This window comes from Mirounga leonina, unplaced genomic scaffold (assembly GCF_011800145.1).
Source record: "Mirounga leonina isolate KUSES-001 unplaced genomic scaffold, KU_Mleo_1.0 Mir_92, whole genome shotgun sequence".
NCBI lineage: Eukaryota > Metazoa > Chordata > Mammalia > Carnivora > Phocidae > Mirounga > Mirounga leonina.
In genome coordinates this window covers 373,126-394,691 of record NW_023270852.1, presented here as the reverse complement: position 1 = coordinate 394,691, position 21,566 = coordinate 373,126, and the positions used below count along the sequence as shown (strand labels likewise).

At 50.8% G+C, this 21,566-nt stretch overlaps 1 protein-coding gene across 1 annotated transcript; it reads left to right on the top strand.

Moving 5' to 3' along the window:
* Window positions 1–18,426: 18,426 nt before the first annotated feature.
* On the top strand, window positions 18,427–21,281 carry MYOD1 (myogenic differentiation 1). The gene is made up of 3 exons (XM_034995309.1): window positions 18,427–19,522; window positions 19,998–20,076; window positions 20,355–21,281. Exons 1-3 carry the CDS (start codon window positions 18,893–18,895, stop codon window positions 20,603–20,605), a joined length of 960 nt encoding a protein of 319 aa, XP_034851200.1. The 5' UTR covers window positions 18,427–18,892; the 3' UTR covers window positions 20,606–21,281.
* Window positions 21,282–21,566: the final 285 nt, after the last annotated feature.

Genomic DNA, 21,566 nt, shown 5'->3' with positions numbered 1-21,566 from the left:
CAAGAACTTGAAGGGAGGAAAAGTGAAGTAATGAAGACTATTGTCCTTGGAGTAGGAGAGACTTGGGTTCAAGTCCCAGTTCTGCCTCTTCCTAGCTGAATGGCTTCTCTGAGCCTCAGCAACCTCATCTGTCAAATGGGCATAGTGATAGTCCTGACCTCGGTGAGTTGAGGTGAGAATCAGATGAGATTCTGTTTTGCCTCCTGAGTAGGTGGGAGCTATTATTATTATGACAGTTACCATCATCTTCATTATCACTCAAAAGACAGAAGAATCCATTTTCATTTTTTTTTATTGAAGTAAAGTTGATACACAATGTTACATTAGTTTCAGGTGGAAAAGATAGCAATTCAATGATTCTATGCGTTATGTCACTCTCATCATGAGTGTAGCTACCATCTATCACCATACAGCATTATTGTGATATCATTGACTATATTCCTCATGCCATGCCTTTTATTCCCATGAATTATTCATTCCCTAACTGCAAGCCTGTACCTCCCACTCCCCTTCACCCATTTTGCCCATCCTCCCCATCCTCCTCCCCACTGGCAACCATCAGTTTGTTCTCTGTATTTATGGGTCTGGCTTTGATTCACTTATTTTTTTTTTTTAAGATTTTATTTATTTATTTGAGAGAGAGTGAGAGAGAGCATGAGAGGGGAGAGGGTGAGAGGGAGAAGCAGACTCCCCACTGAGTGGGGAGCCCAATGTGGGTCTCGATCCTGGGACTCCAGGATCATGACCTGAGCTGAAGGCAGTCACTTAACCAACTGAGCCACCCAGGCACCCTATTTTGTTTTTTTTATGGCTGAGTCCATTGTGTATATGCCACATCTTCCTTATCCATTCATCTATCAATGGATGCCTAGGTTGCCTCCATGTCTTGGCTATTATAACTAATGCTGCAAGGAACACAGGACAGCATATAGCTTTTCAGATTAGTGTTTTCATTTTCTTTGGTTAAATACCTGGTAGTGGAATGACTGGATTGTATGATATTTCTGTTCTGAATTTTTTGAGGAATCCCCATCCTGTTTTCCCCAGTGGTTGCTCCAATTTACATTCCCACTAACAGTGCACCAGGGTTCCCTGAGGAGGCTCCATTTTCATGTGTCAGGGACTGTGTCTGTGTAGTAGGAGGGAAGCTAACGGTTTGAAAGGCTTTCAGTGACTCCTCTCATTTGGTAGGAATCTATTCAGATGTACGTGACTCTCTAAATGATAAGCAAGTTTCTGCCAACCAGTCACATTGTGCTTGTTATGGCTGAAGACAAAACCCAAGAAACAGCGAGAGCAGATAGATGATGGAGGGTCTCACTGGTAGCTCTACAGAGCAAAGCATAAATCATGTGTTAGCCTTTGCTGTTGTATCTCCAACAATTCTTAGTATCTTCTACCCTATCTGAAAGTCCTGTGTGAGGAGGAACTGACCACTTTATAAGTTCCTATTAATGGCCTATATAAAATACATATATTTGACCACATCTAATCTTTGCAACAAGCCTATGGGGTAAATGCACTATTATCCCTATGCGGTAGACTAATTATACTGATAGACCCCATTCTTCACTCCTCCTTGTGTCCATGCCCTTGGCCACATGACTTGGCAGCTCTTCACATCAAGTGGCATATTTCTCTACCTCTCAGTTCTGAATTCAGTCATGTAACTCGTTGTGGCACAAGAGGTGACATCCATGACTCACACGGAGGTTTGAAAAAGTCCTGCTTGCATTTTGAAAAATGCAATTGAAAAAGTGTGTTTGAAAAAGTGTGTTTCTGCTTGCACTCTGTTACCACCGCCATCACCGTGAAAACATGCCCTGGCTAGCCTGCTGGACAATGAGAGGCCCATGGAACAGAGCTGAGGTGTCCCAGTTGCCCCAGTCAAAGCCAGCCCAGAGCAGCCAAGAACCAGTCAGCCATGATATGTGAGTGAGTCCAGCTGAGCCCAGAACAGCTGCCCACACGAGCCCAGGAAAACAGCCTGATCTAAATAGCCAACCTCATATAGCCGAGTCATTAAATAAATACTTATTGTTTGGGGGCCACTGAGGGTAGGGATGGACCATTACAGAGCATTATCATAGTGGGATAGATAATAGACATACACCTTTTTAAAACAAACATTTTATTTATTATGTATGTATGTATGTATGTATGTATGTATGTATTTAGAGAGAACGTGAATGTGAATGGGGCAGGAGGGACAGAGGGAGACAGAAAAAAATCTTGAGCGGACTTCTTGTTGAGTGAGGACCCTGATGCGGGGACTCAATCTCACAACCCGGAGATCATGACCCTGAGAGCATGACCTGAGCCAAAATCAAGAGGTGGACACTTAACTGACTGAGCCACCCAGGTGCCCCTCAAATACACTATATTCTAGAACAGTTTTAGGTTCACAGCAAAATTGAGCAGAATGTATAAAGGTTTCCTATATATAGCCTGTTCCCATATACACACACTGTCCCCCACTATCAACATCCTGTGCTAGAGTGGTACATTTGTTATAATCAATGCACCTGCATTGACATATCATACTCACCCAAAGGCCACAGTTTACATAAGGCTTCACTCTTGGTGTTGCACCTTCTATGGGTTTAGAAACGTGTAATGAAATGTATCCACCATTAAAGTATCATATAGAATAGTTTCACTGATGGGCGCCTGGGTGGCTCAGTTGGTTGAGCAACTGCCTTTGGCTCAGGTGGTGATCCTGGAGTCCCGGGATCGAGTCCTGCATCGGGCTCCCTGCTCAGCGGGGGGTCTGCTTCTGCCTCTGACCCTCCCCCCTCTCATGTGCTCTCTCTCTCTCATTCTCTCTGTCTCAAATAAATAAATAAAAATCTTAAAAAAAAAAAAGAATAGTTTCACTGCTTTAAAAAACCCTGTACTCTGCCTATTGATCCCTCCTCTCCCCATAACTCTTGGTAACCACTCATCTTTTTACTGTCTCCATAGTTTTGCCTTTTCCAGAATGTCTTATTGTTGGAATCATGCAGTATATGTCTTTTTCAGGTTGTCTTCTTTCACTTAGTAATATGCATTTAAGGTCTTTTCATTGCTTCATAGTTTTTTTTAATAATATTCCATTGCCTGGATATACCACAGTTCATTTATCCATTTACTGACTAAAGGACATCTTGGTTGCTTCCAAGCTGTGGTACACCACTTTTTAGTTGAGGAAACTAAAGTGCCAAGTGGTTAAATAGTCTGTCCAAAATCACACAGCCATAAGTGGCAGGTCTGGGACTCAAACCTAGGTCTTACTGCAGAAGTCATGAACTTTCTATTCTTCTGTTGAAGGATCCCTACAAAACTATGCTCTTTTAGAGCTCACAGCTTTGGCCTGTTCTGGTCCCTAGGCTTAGAATGCTCTTCCTTCCCTCTCTGTCCATCTATGTTTAACTCAAAGTCTGTCTCTGTGAGACCTTCCCCACACCTCTCCTCCCCACTTCAGCCAAGGCATTCATTAGTCCTTTCTCTGTCTCCACTTTGAGTTCCTTGCATTGAAGATCTTATGGAAATTCTCACTGAGGAGCGCTCCAAAGTCAGATCCCAAACTAAGATGCAAGCATCTAACCAGGTAGCTAAGAACTAATTATCTTAAGGCATTAAGGGTTTGAGGGAGGATGTTCTTTGGGGGGGACTAGTGGGGCTATGAAGACTGCCCCTTGGGGTGGGACATGCTTTCCCCTTTACCTCAAGTCGAGAGAGAGGCTTTAAGGACATCACATAGGGATCTGAACACATCTCTCCTACAGTTTGGGGGACATAGCAGGCTGACATCTGAGTCATGAATACAAAACCTGAAGAGTGAGAAGATGACCCAAATGGCCTGGAATTGCAGAGTAGAAGGCTGCTTTCCCATATACATCTGGGCAAGGATTCTTGCGTACTTTCTGTGGGTTATACGTGGGCCATATAGGAAAGAGCCAGTATGGGGTGACTTAGAGATTGCCCTAGAGACCATATAGAGAACAGTGGGGCCTCAGCAGGAGAATACTGGAGGTATATCACTGAACACCTAGAGTTGCAAGGGATCAGTGGAACAGAGTTGCAGGTAAGGGGTCCCCAGCAACGAGGGCAGGAAGAATCACCAAAGAAAGCACCAAGATGGGAAGAGTAAGATTTAAAATGCTTTTCAAGCCTGGAAAGCACTGCTAACTGGAATATTGTTACAGTACCAGCCAAATAAGTACATTCCTGCCCCACCCACCCCGCTCTTCTGCCTCCTCTCCTGGCAATGTGTAGCAAGTCTCATTGACTACAGATGTCCTACCCACAGCAGACGCAAGCTGGAGAGCAAGGGAGAGAAGCCTCCACTTTAGTCACATTTCAGAACAAGAGTTTTGATCATTGTAATCTCTGAATTGAGGTTGTATTTGTGTTAGTAACAGCGGCTTAATGCAACACCCATGAAGTAGCTCTCCATTCATTCTGCAGGTCAGAAGTCTGGAATGGCATGGCTGGGCTCTCGGCTCAGGGCCTCATGAGGCTGAAATTAAGAAGTCAATGGTCTGAGTTCTCATTTGGAGGCTCTGGGGGAAAATCAACATTCAAGCTCACTCAAATTGTTGGAAGAATCCAGTTCCTTATGGTCTTATGACTCAGGTCTGGATTTTCTTGGTGGCTTCTGCCTGGAGGTCCCCCTCAGCTCCTAGACTTCTCTCTCAGGCCCTATCTATGTGGCCAACTTATCCTCAAGGCAACAACAGCATGTTAAGTCCTTCTCATGCTTTGAATCTCTGATTTCCTTCTTTGTGACAAACTGGAGAAAATGGTCCACTTTTAAAGGGCTCCTGTGATTAGGTTAGGACCACCCAAATAAACTCCAAATCTTAAGGTCAACTGTGTCATGTAACATGACCTATTCATTGGAGTAAAACCATCAAATCCACAGTCCTGGTGATTATTAAGAATGTAGTACATGGCAGGTGTGGGGGAGGTGCGGGAGAAATCTTGGGGGACATCTAAGATTCTTCCACAGTATTGCAACCCAAAATAATAGTAGGACTTTTTATTATCTTAAAGAGACCAGAGTCATGAGACTGTCTAACATTTCATCCAGGATCAGGAAAAGAGGCATTATGCTAAAGAGCAGGTTTAAAGGGATTGTGAGAGACCCCTTCCCAACAACAACAAAAAATTGTTTATGATGACCTCCCACTGCTCATTCTTGCTCAGGGCAAGGATTGTCACCCTACCACCCCTCCCAAGTCAGCACCAATTTCATCTGACCTCTGGGATCAGAAAATGTTTCGCCATCTGTCCTCCCCTCTAGAACTTCTGGGATTTGAAGGAAAAGACCAAGGCTTGTTCATTTTTACATCTTCCAGAACTGGGCACAAAGCAAAAGCTCATGGTTTGTTGAAAGAATGCGTTAATGGGTTAAGCAAATAGGAACCATTTGCAATAAGTAGTAGAACTATGATTCCCTTCTGGCCCTTCCTTCTGAGAGCCCTTAGAGGTAAGCCATTAAAGAGCTGCTCTTGGGAAACGTTTTTAACAGGATTATACCTGCATACTATCCATTTGCTGAGAGTTGCTCCCCATTAGGCCAAGCCCAGTCTCCATCTTCAGGTAGGACAAGAGAGAGGAGGATGGGGGGGAGGGGGCAGGCAGGGCAGACCCTTTCCCTTCTTCCTCCCTTTCATGCGCTGGGCCTGTTAAATGGCAACTGTAACTAATCTAGAAGTCTGTGTGTGAGAGAGACAGGCTTAAATGTTGGCAATTCAGAGACTGAGGGGTGTTGGACCTCTCTAACATTCGATAGGTGGGCCTGACCATTGAGTTCAGGACAGGTGAGATCTTAGAAGAGGGCTGCTTATTGAGTCCTTGCTGTGTATCCAGCTCTGTGTTGTGGCTCCACTTTTCATGCATTCCTTGATTCACATCCAGCACTTCAACAAATGTCAATTAATATCTTCACTTATTAGATGGGGAAACTGAGGCTCAGAGAGATTGAGGAACTTGCCGAAGTCACAGTTAGTGGCAAAGTCAGGAGTACAGAGAGAGGCAATGTGACTCCCAGAGTCCACAGGCTTAACCACGTCCCTTATGCTGCTTCCCTTCCTGTAGCTCTTACTTTTCAACTTCCCTAAAGGTTACCCCACAACCTCTGTTGTCATCCCAGGGGCCCCGTCTGTTTGCCTGAGGGAGAATCACTGACCTCTTGGCCCTATCGGCAAAATGAGGAGAACAATCCTTACTTTCCTGCCAGCAGTCAGCTGAGGCCAACAAATACTTCTTCGGCATATCTCAGCCACCACACTTAACCACATGCATGATACATGTTACTTCCCAGGGCCAGTGTCATTGCGGGACACATAATAGTATGCATGTTAATTAGGATGCAGGTTAGGCTGCCGTAACAACAAAGACCCCTAAAAATGTCGTGCATTCCTTTCTTACATGACGTCCCAGGAGCAGGAGATGGTCAAAGAATTGTGTGGCAACTTAACAGTACTGGGACCCAGGTTCTTTCCGTCTTATTGCTCTGCAATCTTCCACAAGTTTTATCACCATCACATGATCTAAGATGAGATATTACTTTCCTGTTGCTGCTGAAACAAATTACCAAAACTCACACACACTAATTTTTTTTTAAAGATTTTATTTATTTATTTGAGAGAGAGAGCACAAGAGGGGGTAGGGTTAGAGGGAGAAGCAGACTCCCCACCGAGCAGGGATCCCGATGTGGGACTCGATCCCAGGACTCCGGGATCATGACCTGAGCCGAAGGCAGTCGCTTAACCAACTGAGCCACCCAGGCGCCCTCACACACACTAATCTTGAGCACTGAGTAATGTACGGAATTGTTGAATCATTGTATTTCACACCTGAAACCAATGGAACACTGCATGTTTTATGAATTTAAAAAAAGATGAATAAATAAATAAAAGAAGAAAACACATACTTATTATCTTATAATTATGGTGATTAGAAGTCTGAAGTAGGTCTTACAAAGCTAAGATCAAGGTACTAGCAGACCAGTGTTCCTTCTGAAGGCTCTGGAGGAGAATCCTTTCCTTACTTTTTCTAGATTCTAGAAGCTACCTCACTCCTTGGCTCATGGCCCCACTGCTCTGACCTCTGTTGCTGTAATCACATTTTCTTCTCTGACTCTGACTCTCCTGCCTCCCTCTTTTCCTTTAAGGACTCTTTTGATTACTTTGGGCTCACCTAGATAATCCAGAATAATCTCTCCACCAAGATCCTTAACTTAATCACATCTGCAAAGTCCTTTATGCCACATAAGGTAACAGAGCCATGGGTTCTGAAGATTAGGACATGGACATCTTTGGTAGCCCATCATTCTACCACAGATAGCTACTCTGGCCCCTGCCATTCACCCACATTCCAACCAATGAAGAGGAAGAAAGAAGAAGAAAAGTTACGACCAAGAAGTTATGTGCAAATCATTTCCACTTATGCCACATTGGCTAGAACTTACTCATATGGCTACAGCCAGCTGCAAGGGAATCTGGAAAATGTAGTCTTCTGCTGGGTGACTTTACTGCCAGCTAAAAATTGTATCACTGTGTTTTTTAAAAAGTGAAAAAACCCCACAACTACACCATTGGGAAGCAATAAAGAAAACCTCCAAAAAAAAAAAAAGAAAAAGAAAAAGAAAAAGAAAACCTCCAGAGTGTAAGAACTCCACAGGACAAACAACTCAGTTTTTTTCAACAAATAAATTGCAAAGGAGAAAGATATGGAAGAGGAGATTTTACACATAAAGGGACTTAAAAGACAGATTGACAATCACAATGTGTAGGTCCCATTTGGATCCTGTTTCAAACAAACAAGAATATTTATGAGATAATTGGAAATTTGATTATTGAATGAATAGTTGATTGTGTGGGGAATTACATTCTGTTAATTTTATTAGTATTCTATTGGTATTGTACTTATGTAAAATAAATTCTTATCTTTTAGAAGTACATAATCAAATATACACAAGTGAAATGATATAATGTCTAAAATTTGTTTCAGAATAACAGGAGAGGGGAAGTGGGCAGTACGTCAACAGGTCAGGTCAGGCTTAGATACCCGTTAGTGGCTGTCAGAGCTGGTAATGAGCTTCTTATACTATTGTGTCTATTCCTATATTTGGAAGTCTTTACAATAAAGAGTGAAAAAGGAGGTTTGGCAGGGAAAGGAAGAAGGGGCAGGGGAGGGGCTGAATGGACAAGAACAAATTTGATGAACCCAGCAAGGCCCCAAGACCAGATGTCTCTTTCTCCCCACTTCCCGGTCCTTTCCCTAGTTCCTAGACAAGCCCACTCTGAGCCCCCATCCCAAAACAGCTAAGGAGGGACTGTGAAACCCCAAACCCTTGAGCCAGATCATCTGAGTCAGTCAGAGGTCTTATGTCAAGGCAGAGGTGGCTACCTCCCAACCATAGATAAACCAAATCAGCCCCCGTCCCTGGTGACCCTCCATTTGCCTTCATCTGCCACAGGTGGGGCTGTCCTTGCTTCAAGGGGATGAGGTGGGGCAGGTTCATCCTGGACATCAAGGGACCTCAAGAAGCCGTCAAGTCCATTCCCCTGTCTCCAAGGCTGGGCTTCCTAGACTTGGCTCAGCCAAGAGACTAACATTCCCATCCCAGTGCCTCCAGAGCTAAACTTAGGTGAGTCCTGGGCAGGTTGCTCAGAAGCCTGGGCTTCATATTTCTCTACTATACAAAGAAGATAAATGTTGTCCCTGGTGCTGGAGCAGGGAGGAGACACTGGCCACTGAGATGTGGCCTCTGCTGGGCCTCAGCCTTCTCTGGGGACGTCTTCCACAAGGCTGCCTTCTCTGGCCTCTCCCAGCCCCCGCCCCCTGGCCTAGCCCGCACCAGCCTCTCCGCATCTGTCATCGTCAGCTCTGCTCCCCTTGGGCCAAGCTTTGTTTGGGGCGACTGGCAGGCTGCCCGTGTACACACTCCTATTGCAGCCACATACTTCATAGGCTTCAAGGTTACCCACACTTCCAGCCACCTCACCATGGCCCCCACTTCCAAGAGCTCCAGAGCCCAGAACAGCCAGGCCAGGCCTCCCACTGTCCCAGCCCCACCACCCACAGCTTGCTCTTAGCTTTATCCAAAAGGAGAACAAGCCAGGTGAGAATAAGCTCCAGGCTCCTACCGTGCGCCCTGAGACAGGCTCCTCACAAGGACGCCACATGCCTTGGCATACTGAACACTTACAATCCCACAGAATAGGTACTGGGACTGGTCACAGTTTACACCTGCGAGAAGTGACACTCAGGGAGGAAAGTAACTTACCCAAGCTGAGTAAGGGGCAGGGTCAGCGTGTGAATCCTGGTCGCTCTGACCCCTAAGTCCAATAGAGACCCCTGGAAACATGGCCTGAGGAACTGGGGCCCCAGTCTCTTTGTCAGGCAAGATCAGCTCCATGTTCTTCAAGGGCAAGTTCAGACAGGGCCCAAGAGAGATTATGCTGCATCTTCAGGAGAGGGCAAAGATGATGGCATTCATGATTTTCCCAGTGCTCCTTGGGGCGGGGCCCCTCACGTTAGGTACCTTTCCAGTCTGAGGACTAGGCTTCTGCATCTCATGTTGAGCCCTAGTCTCACTCAGCCTCCTGCTTCTGGGCTGGGCCAGCTGGATAGGTGACAGGACAGGCCTCTCCCTCCAAGACGAGAAGGGGGACTCAAGAGAGAGGCTGGGAGGTCAGGGAGAAGCTGGGAGCTCGGCAAGCCCCCTACCTGAACGTGAGTGGAACCAGGTGTCCAATGCCTCCATCCTACATGTGGAGAAAGCGAGACCCAGGCAGGGCACGGAAGGCCTCGCAGAGATCACAAACCAGCACACAGCCAGTGTGGTGAAAACTGGTCTTTGGGCTCAGTCCAGGCTCTCTCCCCTGTATAAGGTTGCCGCCCTCCCCCTGCAATCCCTCCTCATGCCACCCTCTGAAGTGAGCTTCACTTCAGACAGAGCCCATTTACCCCCCTGGGGGGTACAGGCAGGTCCCAAATGACCAAAGGAACCCCAGATACAGTGCCAGCCACCCAGGAGTATCCTACAGCATGTTGCTGCGCCTTCTGGCCTTTGCTCATGTTGTTCTGGAATGCCTTTCCTCCAGTTCTCCCATTGGGCACGCCTACTCAGCTTCAGGACCCAAGAAGAAGGATATCAATAGGTCCTTCTTGGAGCAGTGCTCTTGGGTGTCCACAGGAGAGTTAGTTGCCCCCTCCGGGTATTCCCACAGGGTGTTTTGATGATTCATTCATGGGTCTCCCTCTCCCCACTAGGTGGAGCTCCCAGAAGCTACGGGTCCTATCCACAGCGCCTAGCCTGAAACCTGAGAACAGAGTGGGTACTAAGGAACGCTTGAGGAATGGTGAGAGGGTAGACCTGTTAAAGCACAGGGGCCATAAATCACTTTCCCAAACCAGAGGCGAAGCAGCAATCCAGGAAGGCTTCGTGGAGGTGGCAGGACAGGACATAGGACAGAGGCGGATGACAGGTGTTGCAGGCAGCCTGGGTATTAGTCATGAGGCCCTTGCCTTCTGTCTGTCTGCCAGGAAACTCCTGTCCTGGCTGCCACGGGCCAGGGATGGGCAGGTTTGGGGGAGAGAATCGGGCCTCCCCAAGGCTCCCAACCTCCACTCAGAGGCGTGTAGCTGGGGCAGCTGCTGGGGGCAGCAGCTGGTGTCTGTCCCTGGAGCCCAACGGCTGTGTGTGCCTTAATCCCAGGTCCTTGGAACCCCCCAGGCTGGCAGGTGGGCTGATTAGACAGAAAGGAGGCAATGGAAAAGGGGTGGGGAGCCGAGGTCCCTCCCCAGGCCCCCCCCTCCAGCTGCCCACTGGATCCTGCCACATGCGCCATGCCATCCCCATCCCCTGGGGCCCCATCCCCAGTTCTTCCCTCAGCCCAGAGCTGCTTCTCCCTCAGCCCTTACATGAAGGTCTGACCTTCTCTAAGCAGGAAGATGCAGCCTAGAAAGTTCCAACTAGCAACCGCGAAGGTGTGGATGCCACAACCCATATGCCCCCTAATGTCTTCCTTCTGGATGGAATGGGGAACATGGCACACAGGTGGAGGCAAGTGGTCACACTGGGACCAAGGTGTGGATACACCAGACATAGAATATGAGTAGTGTGGGACACAGGTATGGTATGGACATGGAGTGTGAGGCATGTTCTGCCAGGGGGGTGTACACAGGGTATGAAGTATACACATGTGTGAGGTGTACATGGATGGAGTAGGAGGGGTCCACCGTATATGACGTGTAACGCGTATGAGGTGGTCATAGCGTGAGAGGTTCTACATAGTACAGAAGGTGTGTCCACATGTGAGATAGGCTCACGGGTGAGGTGTATGTGGTGTGGGAGGTATAAACAGAACGCGAGGTGTACGCGGAGTGTGGCGAGCACATGGTGGGTGTGAGAGGTGTACAAGAGGATGAGGTGGACACGGAGTGTGAAGCGTGCATGAAGTGGGAGGTGGACACGTGGCATGACATGTACGCAGACTGTGAGGTGGGCCCAGTGTGAGAGGTGGCCACAGTTGATGAGGCACGCATGCCCGTGACGTACTACGGAAGAGCATGGAGGCGTGGGAGTGAGGGCAAGAAGTCCTTCCAAGGCAATGTACTCGTCCTCTTGTGGTGGGCCCAGACGCTAGAACCTTGGCATGACCTCCCGTGGAGCGTCACAGCCAGGGGAGACAGGGGGACATCCTGTGGCTTTTCACAAGTCCTTATGTGGATAAAGTAGAAGGTGACTTTAAGAGGCCTTCCCATCTTTCTTCTTCCTACACCCAAGCCATCTTAGCTTAAAGACAAAGTGCTCTTTGAGGAGATACCACCCTTTGGCAATAATATTTCTTACACCTTACTTACATTCTTCACACTGCAAGCTAAATTCACATTTTAAAAAATGTTTTTTGGTGTTTAATCAATGGAGGTGGTGAACTCTCCATTAGCTAGCTCTCCTCACCCCAAGAACCTGATGCCCTTAGGCTGGAAGAAGCATTAGGACCTTCATGAATGCCACCTCCCTTAACACTTCTAGTCATTAAGCTGTTGTCACCTTATTTGTGTTCTTTAGTAAACCACAGTAAGTTTGTATTTCAGACCCTAGGAACCTGGACCCTCAAAGACCAGAGAAAGGCTCTAATTATATGAAGAATATGCTTGAGGGAGAGACTCTAGATGAATGAACTCCTCAGTTCTTTCTAGAAGTCAGGCATCAGGTGATTCTTAATTTGGGGCTCAGCTTTCCCTGCTTCTGTCAAAGAGTCTGGGCTCCTAATAATTCCCCTCACCTGGCTGGACCTGGTGGTCAGAGGTGGACATGGAGACAGAAGTGTGCATGAAGTGAGGTGCATGTGGTATGTGGGGCCCCAGAGGAGGAAAAGCTGTGTAGGCCGCTGAGGGGGGGGTTCTCCCACAATGCCAAGCTCATGTCAGGCCCATCCCATGCCCTGCACCCCCTCGGTGGGCACACAGTGCATTGTATGCATGAGCATCTCATCCTCACCTCACACTGTGGTCACAAGCCACCCTCCCAAGCCATCCTCAAACCCCCCCTCCTGCCCCCCCCCCCCCCCCCCCCCCCATGCACTCAGCCTGCACTGCACCAGACATTCAGGCCACGGGTTCCTAGAACAGGAGCCAAACCTGTCTTGTCCCCTGTAGAATCCCCTGCTTCTGACAGAGGCAACTGTCCCATAGAAAGTGCTCAATAATGATTTGTTCTCTCTGCCTGGAACCTTCTGTCCCAAATGGGTACATGCCTCACTCCCAAACTTCCTTTACCTCTTTACTCAAATGTCACCTTGTCAACCTGACCGCTCTAATTCTGCAACCGGGCCTGCCCTGGCCCCCAAGTCCTGCTCACCCTGCTCGGATTTTAATATTTCCCCTCTGCACCGCTCACCTTCTAACATACTCCATAATTTACTTCTTAATGTGTCTATTGCTGACTACGGGTCTTGCCTGGTACGATGTCTGCTCCACCAGGGCAGGGGACTTTGTCTGTTTTTTTTCTTTGCTATGTTCCCAGCACCTAGCATATAGAACAGGAACAGGATGAGTATCTGCTGAATAAGTGAATAAGTCAGAGAGGACAATGACTGTGGGCATACGCCCCCTCCCCGCTGCCCCCCCCCCCGCCCCCCCCCCCCCCCCCTGCGCCGGGGCACACAGATGCTCCTCTACGCTGGCCTAGGGCTGGTATACGGCCGTCTGTTCTCTCCCTGTTCCCTCCCTGTCCATGGGGGCTCCTTTTCTCACTCCACTTTATCTACTGGGGTCCGTGGGGGCTCCTTTTTTCACTCCACTTTATCTTCTGGGCTCCCAAGCCCTGCTTGTAAGTAGAAGGCTGGGGATTCCTCTAGAGTGGGATGTGTGGCCATCTGTGAAGAATCTCTGGGACCCTGGCCCCGAATCTGGGGCCACATCCAACCAACCAGACTGGCCCCAGGGCAGTATTCATGCCCAAGTGGTAGGCAGATTCCGGCTCTGCCAGGGAGCAAGGTTGGCAGGGGACAGCACTGGGGCGATCAGGGTGGATCCAGGGACAGGAAAGGAAAGACTGGGGACAGAGAGGGGACCTAGAGCTGGCCCTGCCCCACCTGGCCTGCTCATGTTTTCACCCTGGGGTCCTGTGCCACCCCCCAACTCCCAGCCAACTATGCAGCCTAGGCAGGCCAGTGACAGGGAGAGGACATGGGTCCAGCCTGGGCAGGGCCAGGGTGCCTGAAGACCAGGGCAGGTGCAGGCTAGATCGGGTTTCCAAAGGCTATATATATATAGAGAGAGAGGCTGCCGGGAGCCCTGGGGCCGGCCACTCCCTGAGGGTGCAACGCTAAGGGGCCCTGCCAGACCTGCATTCCTGCCCAGGGCCAACTCTCCATTTATAGCCCCAGGCAGGCAGGCAAGGGAGCTGAAGGGGGTGGAATGGACAGGGTGGAGGGAGAAAAGCCTAGGGAGCCCTCCTTTCCCATCTGCTGTCAAACGAGCTCCTCATTGTGGAGACCAGAGAACCGAGGGCCAGGGTGAGGCGTGCACTTGCCCACCAGTCTGCTCAGCCCTGAGTTGGAGGGAGAGGTGCTAGGGGATGCCCCCTCCTGGAGGTCCCTCGGCCCATCGCCCCTGGCTTCTCCCAGAACAAGTCCGGCACTTGTGTCCCCAAGGGGCACCCTTGACTAGACTCTACACCTATAAGAGTTTGGACTCTTTCCACTTCCAAATTTGTCCTTTTCCCCCTCTCTGGCCCCAACCCAGCACTAGGATTGAAAAAGGGCACCAGCTCCCAGAGCAGACACACTTCTCCCTGCTCTTTCAGCAACGGGGATGGAATGGTGGTGTTGGCAAACTTGTCGCCAAAGATGTGGTGTCACCACAAGGAGAGTGACCCTGGTCAGGCCTGGGTCCCCACCTGGAAGGCCTGTAACAGCCACTGAGTCCAGTGATTCCCAAACTCTTCAAGCCGCAGGAGTCTTGTACCAAACTAAATCCTACTTGGAACTCTAATAGAAAATTGACAGCATGCCACCGGGCTGTGTGTGCTTCCTAGTTACGGAAGAAGATGAAGCTCCAACGCGAGTTTAAAACTGTCAAAGCAGTTTAGATGTCTAAGCCACAAGTGATAATATATTAAATGTTTGGTAAGTCTGAACATACAACATTTACTTATCCTAAAGGCACCTTGATGATGACCCCAAGGTGGTTTTGGTGAATGCAAAACACAAAATGCAAAGTGCAAAATGCAAATCTTTTAAGTCTTAGCATTAAGTCTTGCTTGCTTAGGCTTGAGAAAAATTTATATTTGCATGGACAAGTGATTTGAGGAGCTCAGCTGGAAATCTCAGGGTACTCTATCATCAAACGGTTGATTCATTCATTGATTCATCCAACGAATATTTATTGAGAACCTACTGTGTTCCAGGCACTCTGCTGCTTGCTGATGTTGCAACAAGTAGGAAGAAATATGTGTTTCGATCTAAATCACTAATACAACAATTATTTGCATTTCTCATAATAAGTGTATAAGACAAATGAAAAGACACAAGCTTCTAGTAAGTGCCAAATCTATAGTACGCTATTAAGATATTGCAGCAGGGCATGTGTAATTGTTCAACAGGCCCTGAGTCTTACCTGGGCAGAGCAAGGGTGACCCAGCATGTATGTTCAATAGTGTACGTGACTGTCTAGCTTAGAAGAGGTACAACCATCCTCATTAATGACATATTTCACGGTATTCAAATATATGCATAGAGATTCAAAGGGCAGGAGGCCACCCATTCATTCATTCCACATTTATCAAGTTCTTACTATGTGACAGCCACTGTGATGATTTCTGGAGATGCTGTGGTGAACAAAACGTTTTTGCCTTCCTGAGGCTATATCCATCAATGAGTGAATTAAGAAGATAAGTACAGAGTGGCCGTGTGAAGAAGGAAATGAGCAGAGTGATGTGACCCAGCTACCTTAGAGAAGATGGTCAGAGACATCCCCAGGAAGTGATGTTTGAGCTGAGATCTGAAATAGGAAAAGCAGCAATCGTGGGAGGAGCTGGGGCCAGGGCTATAAGCAGCAAGTGCAAGGCTCTGAGGCCAGATAGTGCTCTCGGTGTTGAAAGACAGGAAAGGAGCTTAGACTAGAATGGAGTGATCAAAAGGGATGGTGGCTCCAGAAGAAATCGGACAGATGCTCTGAGGCCAACTCGTGTAGGACCTTACAAGCTAGCGTAAGGCGATGAGACTTTATTCTAAATGCAACCAAGAAGCTCTTAGGGAGTTTAAAGCAGGAAAGGGGTATCATCTCATTTATGTGTTTAAAGGATTATCAGGCTGCTGTGTAGTGGACAGATTATGCTGGGGCAAGAGTGGAAGAAGTAAGGAGAGCAGCCAGGAAGCCATGGTGATCATCTATGCCGGGAGAGTGGCAGCTTAGTCCAGGATGGCAGCACTGGGGATGGAGAGACTCCAATGTCTCAGTGCACAGGGCTCCCCCCTGCCCAGACCTCCCTGTTGGAACTCCAGCCTCATAAAACCCCTGCCTCCCTGATCTCTCCACCTGGATGTTGAACACCCATCTCAGATTTTGCCCCAGCTTGGACTCTTGATCTGCCACCTACAAACCTGCTGTTCCCCAACTCCGTTCTGCCCCGAGTCATCCTCAACTCCTCTCTTGTTTCCCTGCCTACACCCAATCGTGAAAAATTCTTGTTGGCTCCATCTTCAAAATATATTTGGAATTTAATTACTTTCCACCATCCCTACTGCTGGTACCCAAATCTAAATCACCATCACCACTTACTTGGATCATTACAATAGTCTCCTAATGGTCTCCCTGCTTCTGCCTTTGCTCTCCATAACCTGTATGCTCTTGTTAAAATGTAAGTCAAACAGTAACATTCTTCTCTTCCACTCAAGCTCTCCAGCGGCTTTCCATTTCAGAATTCAAATCCTTTGTCCCTTTCTGACCCCATCTCCTACAACTCTCCCACTTGCTCATTCTGCAGCTGACATACCAGCCTCCTTGCTGTACTTTAAATATGACACAATCTTGCCTCAGGACCTTTGCACATGCTCTTCCTTCTATCTGATTCCAGGTATCTGCTTTTGCCCTCCCTTCATTCTGGTCTCGCTCAAATGTAATCATCTCAGAGAGGCTTTCCCAGACCACTCCATATAATGAAATAATCTCCATCGCTTTCCCCCTTTGCTTTATTTTTCTTCATAGAACTTAAAACTTCCTGACATCACATATTTTTGGCTTATTTGTTTATTATCTGTCTCCCTACCCTACAATGCAAACACCACGAGAGCAGAGTCTCAGTGTTATTCATTGCTGTATCCCCCAACACCTAGACCAATACCTGGCACATAATGGATGCTCCATACTATGTGTTGAATGAATACATGAAGGTGGTGTTATAGAGTGAAAGGAGGTGACCACATCAGGAAGGAGACCTTCAGCACTACTAGTGGCAGAGAAGTGAAGAAGGCAGGGTTCCAAAAGAGTCTGATAGGTTTGGTGGGAAGAAAGAGCTTCCCAGGGTCCAGGGAGCCAGTTAGGACAGCTTCCTGAAGTTAGTGGGAAAGGCACAATGGTAACTCTTGCTTCTATCTGTAGGCGCTGGGGGGGGGGGGGGGGGGGGGGGGCCCCGGGGGGGAGATACCCCTGTAGGGGTATCTCATCCAAGGGAGACCTCTAGCCACAACGCTGATAGGAAGATTTGGACTAGAGATTTAAGAAGAGGCTGAGAGGCATTCTGGGGGTGGGGGTACCCAGGGCTTGTGAAGGAGCCAGAGGTCCCATGAGGTGGTTGCCTCCTCCTTCTAGTCCCAGTCTTTCCAGTGGGCTTGCTGGAAAGAAATGCAGCTCAGACTTCAGCAGAAGCTAAGCCCTGACATTACATGGGCCTCTGTCAGGGCTCAGTGCCCCAGCCAACAGCTGGGAAGACAGCAGGGAGCACAGAGTCCAGTCTGTGCCAACGACAGAAGCAAGCCCTCTTGATAATATCGCCTTGCATCTCGGACTGAGGGCCTCCACATCTTTGGTCTCTTTCGATTCTCACCACCACCACAATCACTCCAAGAAATCGCTCTTATTATCCCCAAATTTACAAAGTGGGGAAACTGAGGCTTGGAAGGCGATATGACTTCGGCAAAATCACCCAGGAAGCTGTGGGATCTGGACTCGAACTTAGATCATTGGTCTGCACACTCTACTCTCAAAAGATCCCACTCTGAAATGGGGTTCTCACGCTGAGTCTGGGCTTTCGAGGCCTTTGAGCAATGAACTTCACTGGTGCCCCGCTGTGCGCAAGAAGGAGGGAAAAACAGCAGTTTTCTTTCCAGCCGAAGACACATCTCCACCCGGACCCACACAGGACACTCCGCTGCGGAAACACACAGGTCGAGTTAGGCAGGAGGAGTTCACTTTCCTCCCTCCAGGCCGGGGCGGGACCTGGGCTTGGAGAGACTGGCGAGAAGCTTTAGCAGCCATTCTCCTCTTCTGCAGAAATGCGGCTGCGTTTCTAAGCGTCCAGAGAAGGTGGGGTGGGCCCACGGCCCTCTGAGCCACTCCCGGGTAGGAACTGGCCGAGTGACGTGGCCGCCACGTCCAGTTTGTCTCAGGTTCTTCCACTTAGACTCTAATTCTCACTGCAGGTTTCTTTGCCTCTGACTCTTGCTTTCTGCTCTCTGTCTCTGTCTCTTGGCTGTCTCTCTCACTGTCTCACTATCTCAGCTCTGAGTGTGTCTCTGCCCTGTTGCCATGGGTCTCTCTCTCTAAATCTCTCGCGATCTGTTTTCTACTCCCACCCTGCACCTAGGTCCCCCGTAAATCAGAGGACAGAGGGAGACCCAAAGTCAGCTTGGAGTTGAGCGCGCGCGGCCAACATTTCCCGAGGACATAGGACGAGTACGGTGCTGGAGAGGTTTGGAGCGAGTGTGCCCCGGAGCCAAGTGCAGCCGCGTTGGGCTGCCGGCCTCTGCCTTCCTCCCAGCCTAGGGAGGGGTCGGAGCGCGCGCGCGCGCGGGGCTCGAGGGGTAGGGGGCTGGCCAGTCTCTTGCCCCAGCGGCCACCCTGGGGATCCCAAGCTCCTCCCCACCTTGTTTCTATTGGCCTCGGGCGCCCCCGCCCCCAGCCGCCCGCTCGGGCTCTGGGGCCCTTAAGCTACTACCGGATAAATAGCCCCGGGCGCCTCGCGTGACGATAGGGGTGGGGAAGCCCCGGGGCGCTGCCGCCGCTTTCCCATCAGGCCGGAGAGGACCGGGCAGAGCGGGGGGGGGGGGGAAGTGGGGTGTACATTCAGACCCCCGGTACTTTACTACCGCACGGCCAAGACTGCAGAGAGGCAGAAAGTTTCGGGCAACCCCTACCGAAGCTAGGACTGCGCCACCCCTGCAGGGACATGGAGCTGCTGTCGCCGCCACTCCGAGACGTAGACTTGACTGGCCCCGACGGCTCCCTCTGCAACTTTGCCTCCGCAGATGATTTCTATGATGACCCGTGTTTCGACTCCTCCGACCTGCGATTCTTCGAGGACCTGGACCCGCGCCTCGTGCACGTGGGCGCGCTCCTGAAGCCCGAGGAACACTCGCACTTCCCTGCGGTCGTGCACCCGGCGCCAGGCGCGCGCGAGGACGAGCATGTGCGCGCTCCCAGCGGGCACCACCAGGCTGGCCGCTGTCTGCTGTGGGCCTGCAAAGCGTGCAAGCGCAAGACCACGAACGCCGACCGCCGCAAGGCCGCCACCATGCGCGAGCGGCGCCGCCTGAGCAAAGTCAACGAGGCTTTCGAGACGCTCAAGCGCTGCACGTCCAGCAACCCGAACCAGCGGCTGCCCAAGGTGGAGATCCTGCGCAATGCCATTCGCTACATCGAAGGCCTGCAGGCGCTGCTGCGCGACCAGGACGCCGCGCCCCCTGGTGCCGCCGCTGCCTTCTACGCGCCTGGCCCGCTGCCCCCAGGCCGTGGCGGCGAACACTACAGTGGCGACTCAGACGCGTCCAGCCCGCGCTCCAACTGCTCCGACGGCATGGTAAGGCCAGGACCCCCAGCTAGAGAAGTGAGGGCAGCTCTTGGTAAATCTGGGACGTGTTTCCGAGCGCGGGAGCGGGCCCGCCAGAGGGAGGTTTGGGCTGGGAACCTTGCCGCGAGTGGACCCCGGTGTCCTGAGCAGCTGTCACTGGGGTGGCCTGGTGCCTTGGGGGCGCACGGGACAAATGCGAGCCACCCTACTGGGGGCGCTGTTAGAGCTCTGCTGCAGCGACATGAAGATCTGCTTTTCTCCACTTAACCTATTTACAAAATGCAGATTTATGCACCTAGGCGACTATCCACCCTTTAGTTGGCCCGGGAGGAGGCTGCAGTCAGCTCCTGTCCGCCCCGATCCCCCAACCAGGGCCCAGAACTCGTGGCTGAGACTGGGGAGTTGGGGCGGGGTGGCTACCGGGAGTGATGCTCTGGCCCCACGCGGTCCCCGAGCCTGACTCGGGCGCCCTTGCCGTTTGCAGATGGACTACAGCGGCCCCCCGAGCGGTGCCCGGCGGCGGAACTGCTACGATGGCACCTACTACAGCGAGGCGCCGAGCGGTGCGTATTTGCGCCTCCTTCGCACGTTACCCCCTTTGAGCTGCCCTGGCCTCCCTCTATCTAGGACCACCCCCCCCTCCCCGCCCCCAATCCTGGGAGACAGTACAGGGAATGAAATACTAAGCGTGCGGCTTCCTCCCTTTTCGCTCCGGACACTCCCTGGGTCCTCTCGGACTCGGGCAGGCCTTCAGTTTCCTGTCTGCCCCAAAGCACTGAGCCTGTAGGTGGGAGATTTGTTCGCTGCTCAACTGCATACTAACCTACCCCTCCCCGCGCAGAACCCAGGCCGGGGAAGAGTGCTGCGGTATCGAGCCTCGACTGCCTGTCCAGCATCGTGGAGCGCATCTCCACCGAGAGCCCCGCCGCGCCCGCGCTTCTGCTGGCGGATGCGCCGCCGGAGTCGTCTCCCGGCCCACAAGAAGAGGCCGCCCAGAGTGAGGTCGAGCGCGGCGCCCCCACCCCTTCCCCGGACGCCGCCCCGCAGTGCTCAGCGGGCGCAAACCCCAACCCGATCTACCAGGTGCTCTGAGGGGGTGGGCGGCCGCATGGGAGGGCTCCGCTGCCTGCGCGCCCGAGGGATGGTGCCCCTAGAGTCCCTCGCGCCCAAAAGATCGAGCTTAAATGCTAACCCCCACTCCCAACCGCGCTTTAAAAGCGACCCCTCCCGAGTTGGGAGAGGCGGGAGAACGGACGTGTGTTTCCACTCCCGCGCTCCACAGTAAGGACACAGTCCTTTTCCACGCAGCACCCTTCCCTGACACTCGCGGCGATGGTCTTTGGGTGTTCCTCCTTGAGCGGCCAGACCCTTCCTCTTCCTTACCCCGATTCCCTGGGCGGGGTGGGACCCGCGCAGATCTAAGCCCCGCCTCCGGGCGCCAGTGCGGCTGAAGGGGGCGTGGCCTCCCTCCCAGAGCCCCGGGCGGCTTTGCTCTTCCCCAGCGCCTGCGGGGCGCGCTCGCGTTCCGCGTGTAACAAGTGTAACAGTAACCACTTCACCCCCTCCCCCAGTTCAGGACCACTTTTTGTAATACTTTTGTAATCTATTCCTGTAAATAAGAGTTGCTTTGCCAGAGCAGGTGCCCCTAGGGCTGTATTTATCTCTGAGGCATGGTGTGCGGTGCGACAGGGACTTTGTACGTTTATACGGCAGGTGGGTGAGCCGCAGGCGCTCGCTCAGGTGTTCGAAATAAAGACGCTAATTTATACCGCGGTGGCTCCGACTTTCCCTGGGGATGGGGCTAGGAAGGGAGGAAACCCCGAAAACTTGGGCCAGCTGAACCGCAGCGACCCCTGTAGGCGGAGGACGGATTGCAAGAAAGGAGCCTGGGGCGGGCTAGGAAGGGAGGGGTGCGTTTGGCTCCTTATCCGTGGGGGAGGTTCCTCTGACCCATCACTACACGCAGCAGGTCAGTGGTTCTTGTGTCAGGATGCATTTTAGAATGATTTGAGTAGTGAAAAAAAAAATCCATGCCTGCCCCACTCGCCAGAGA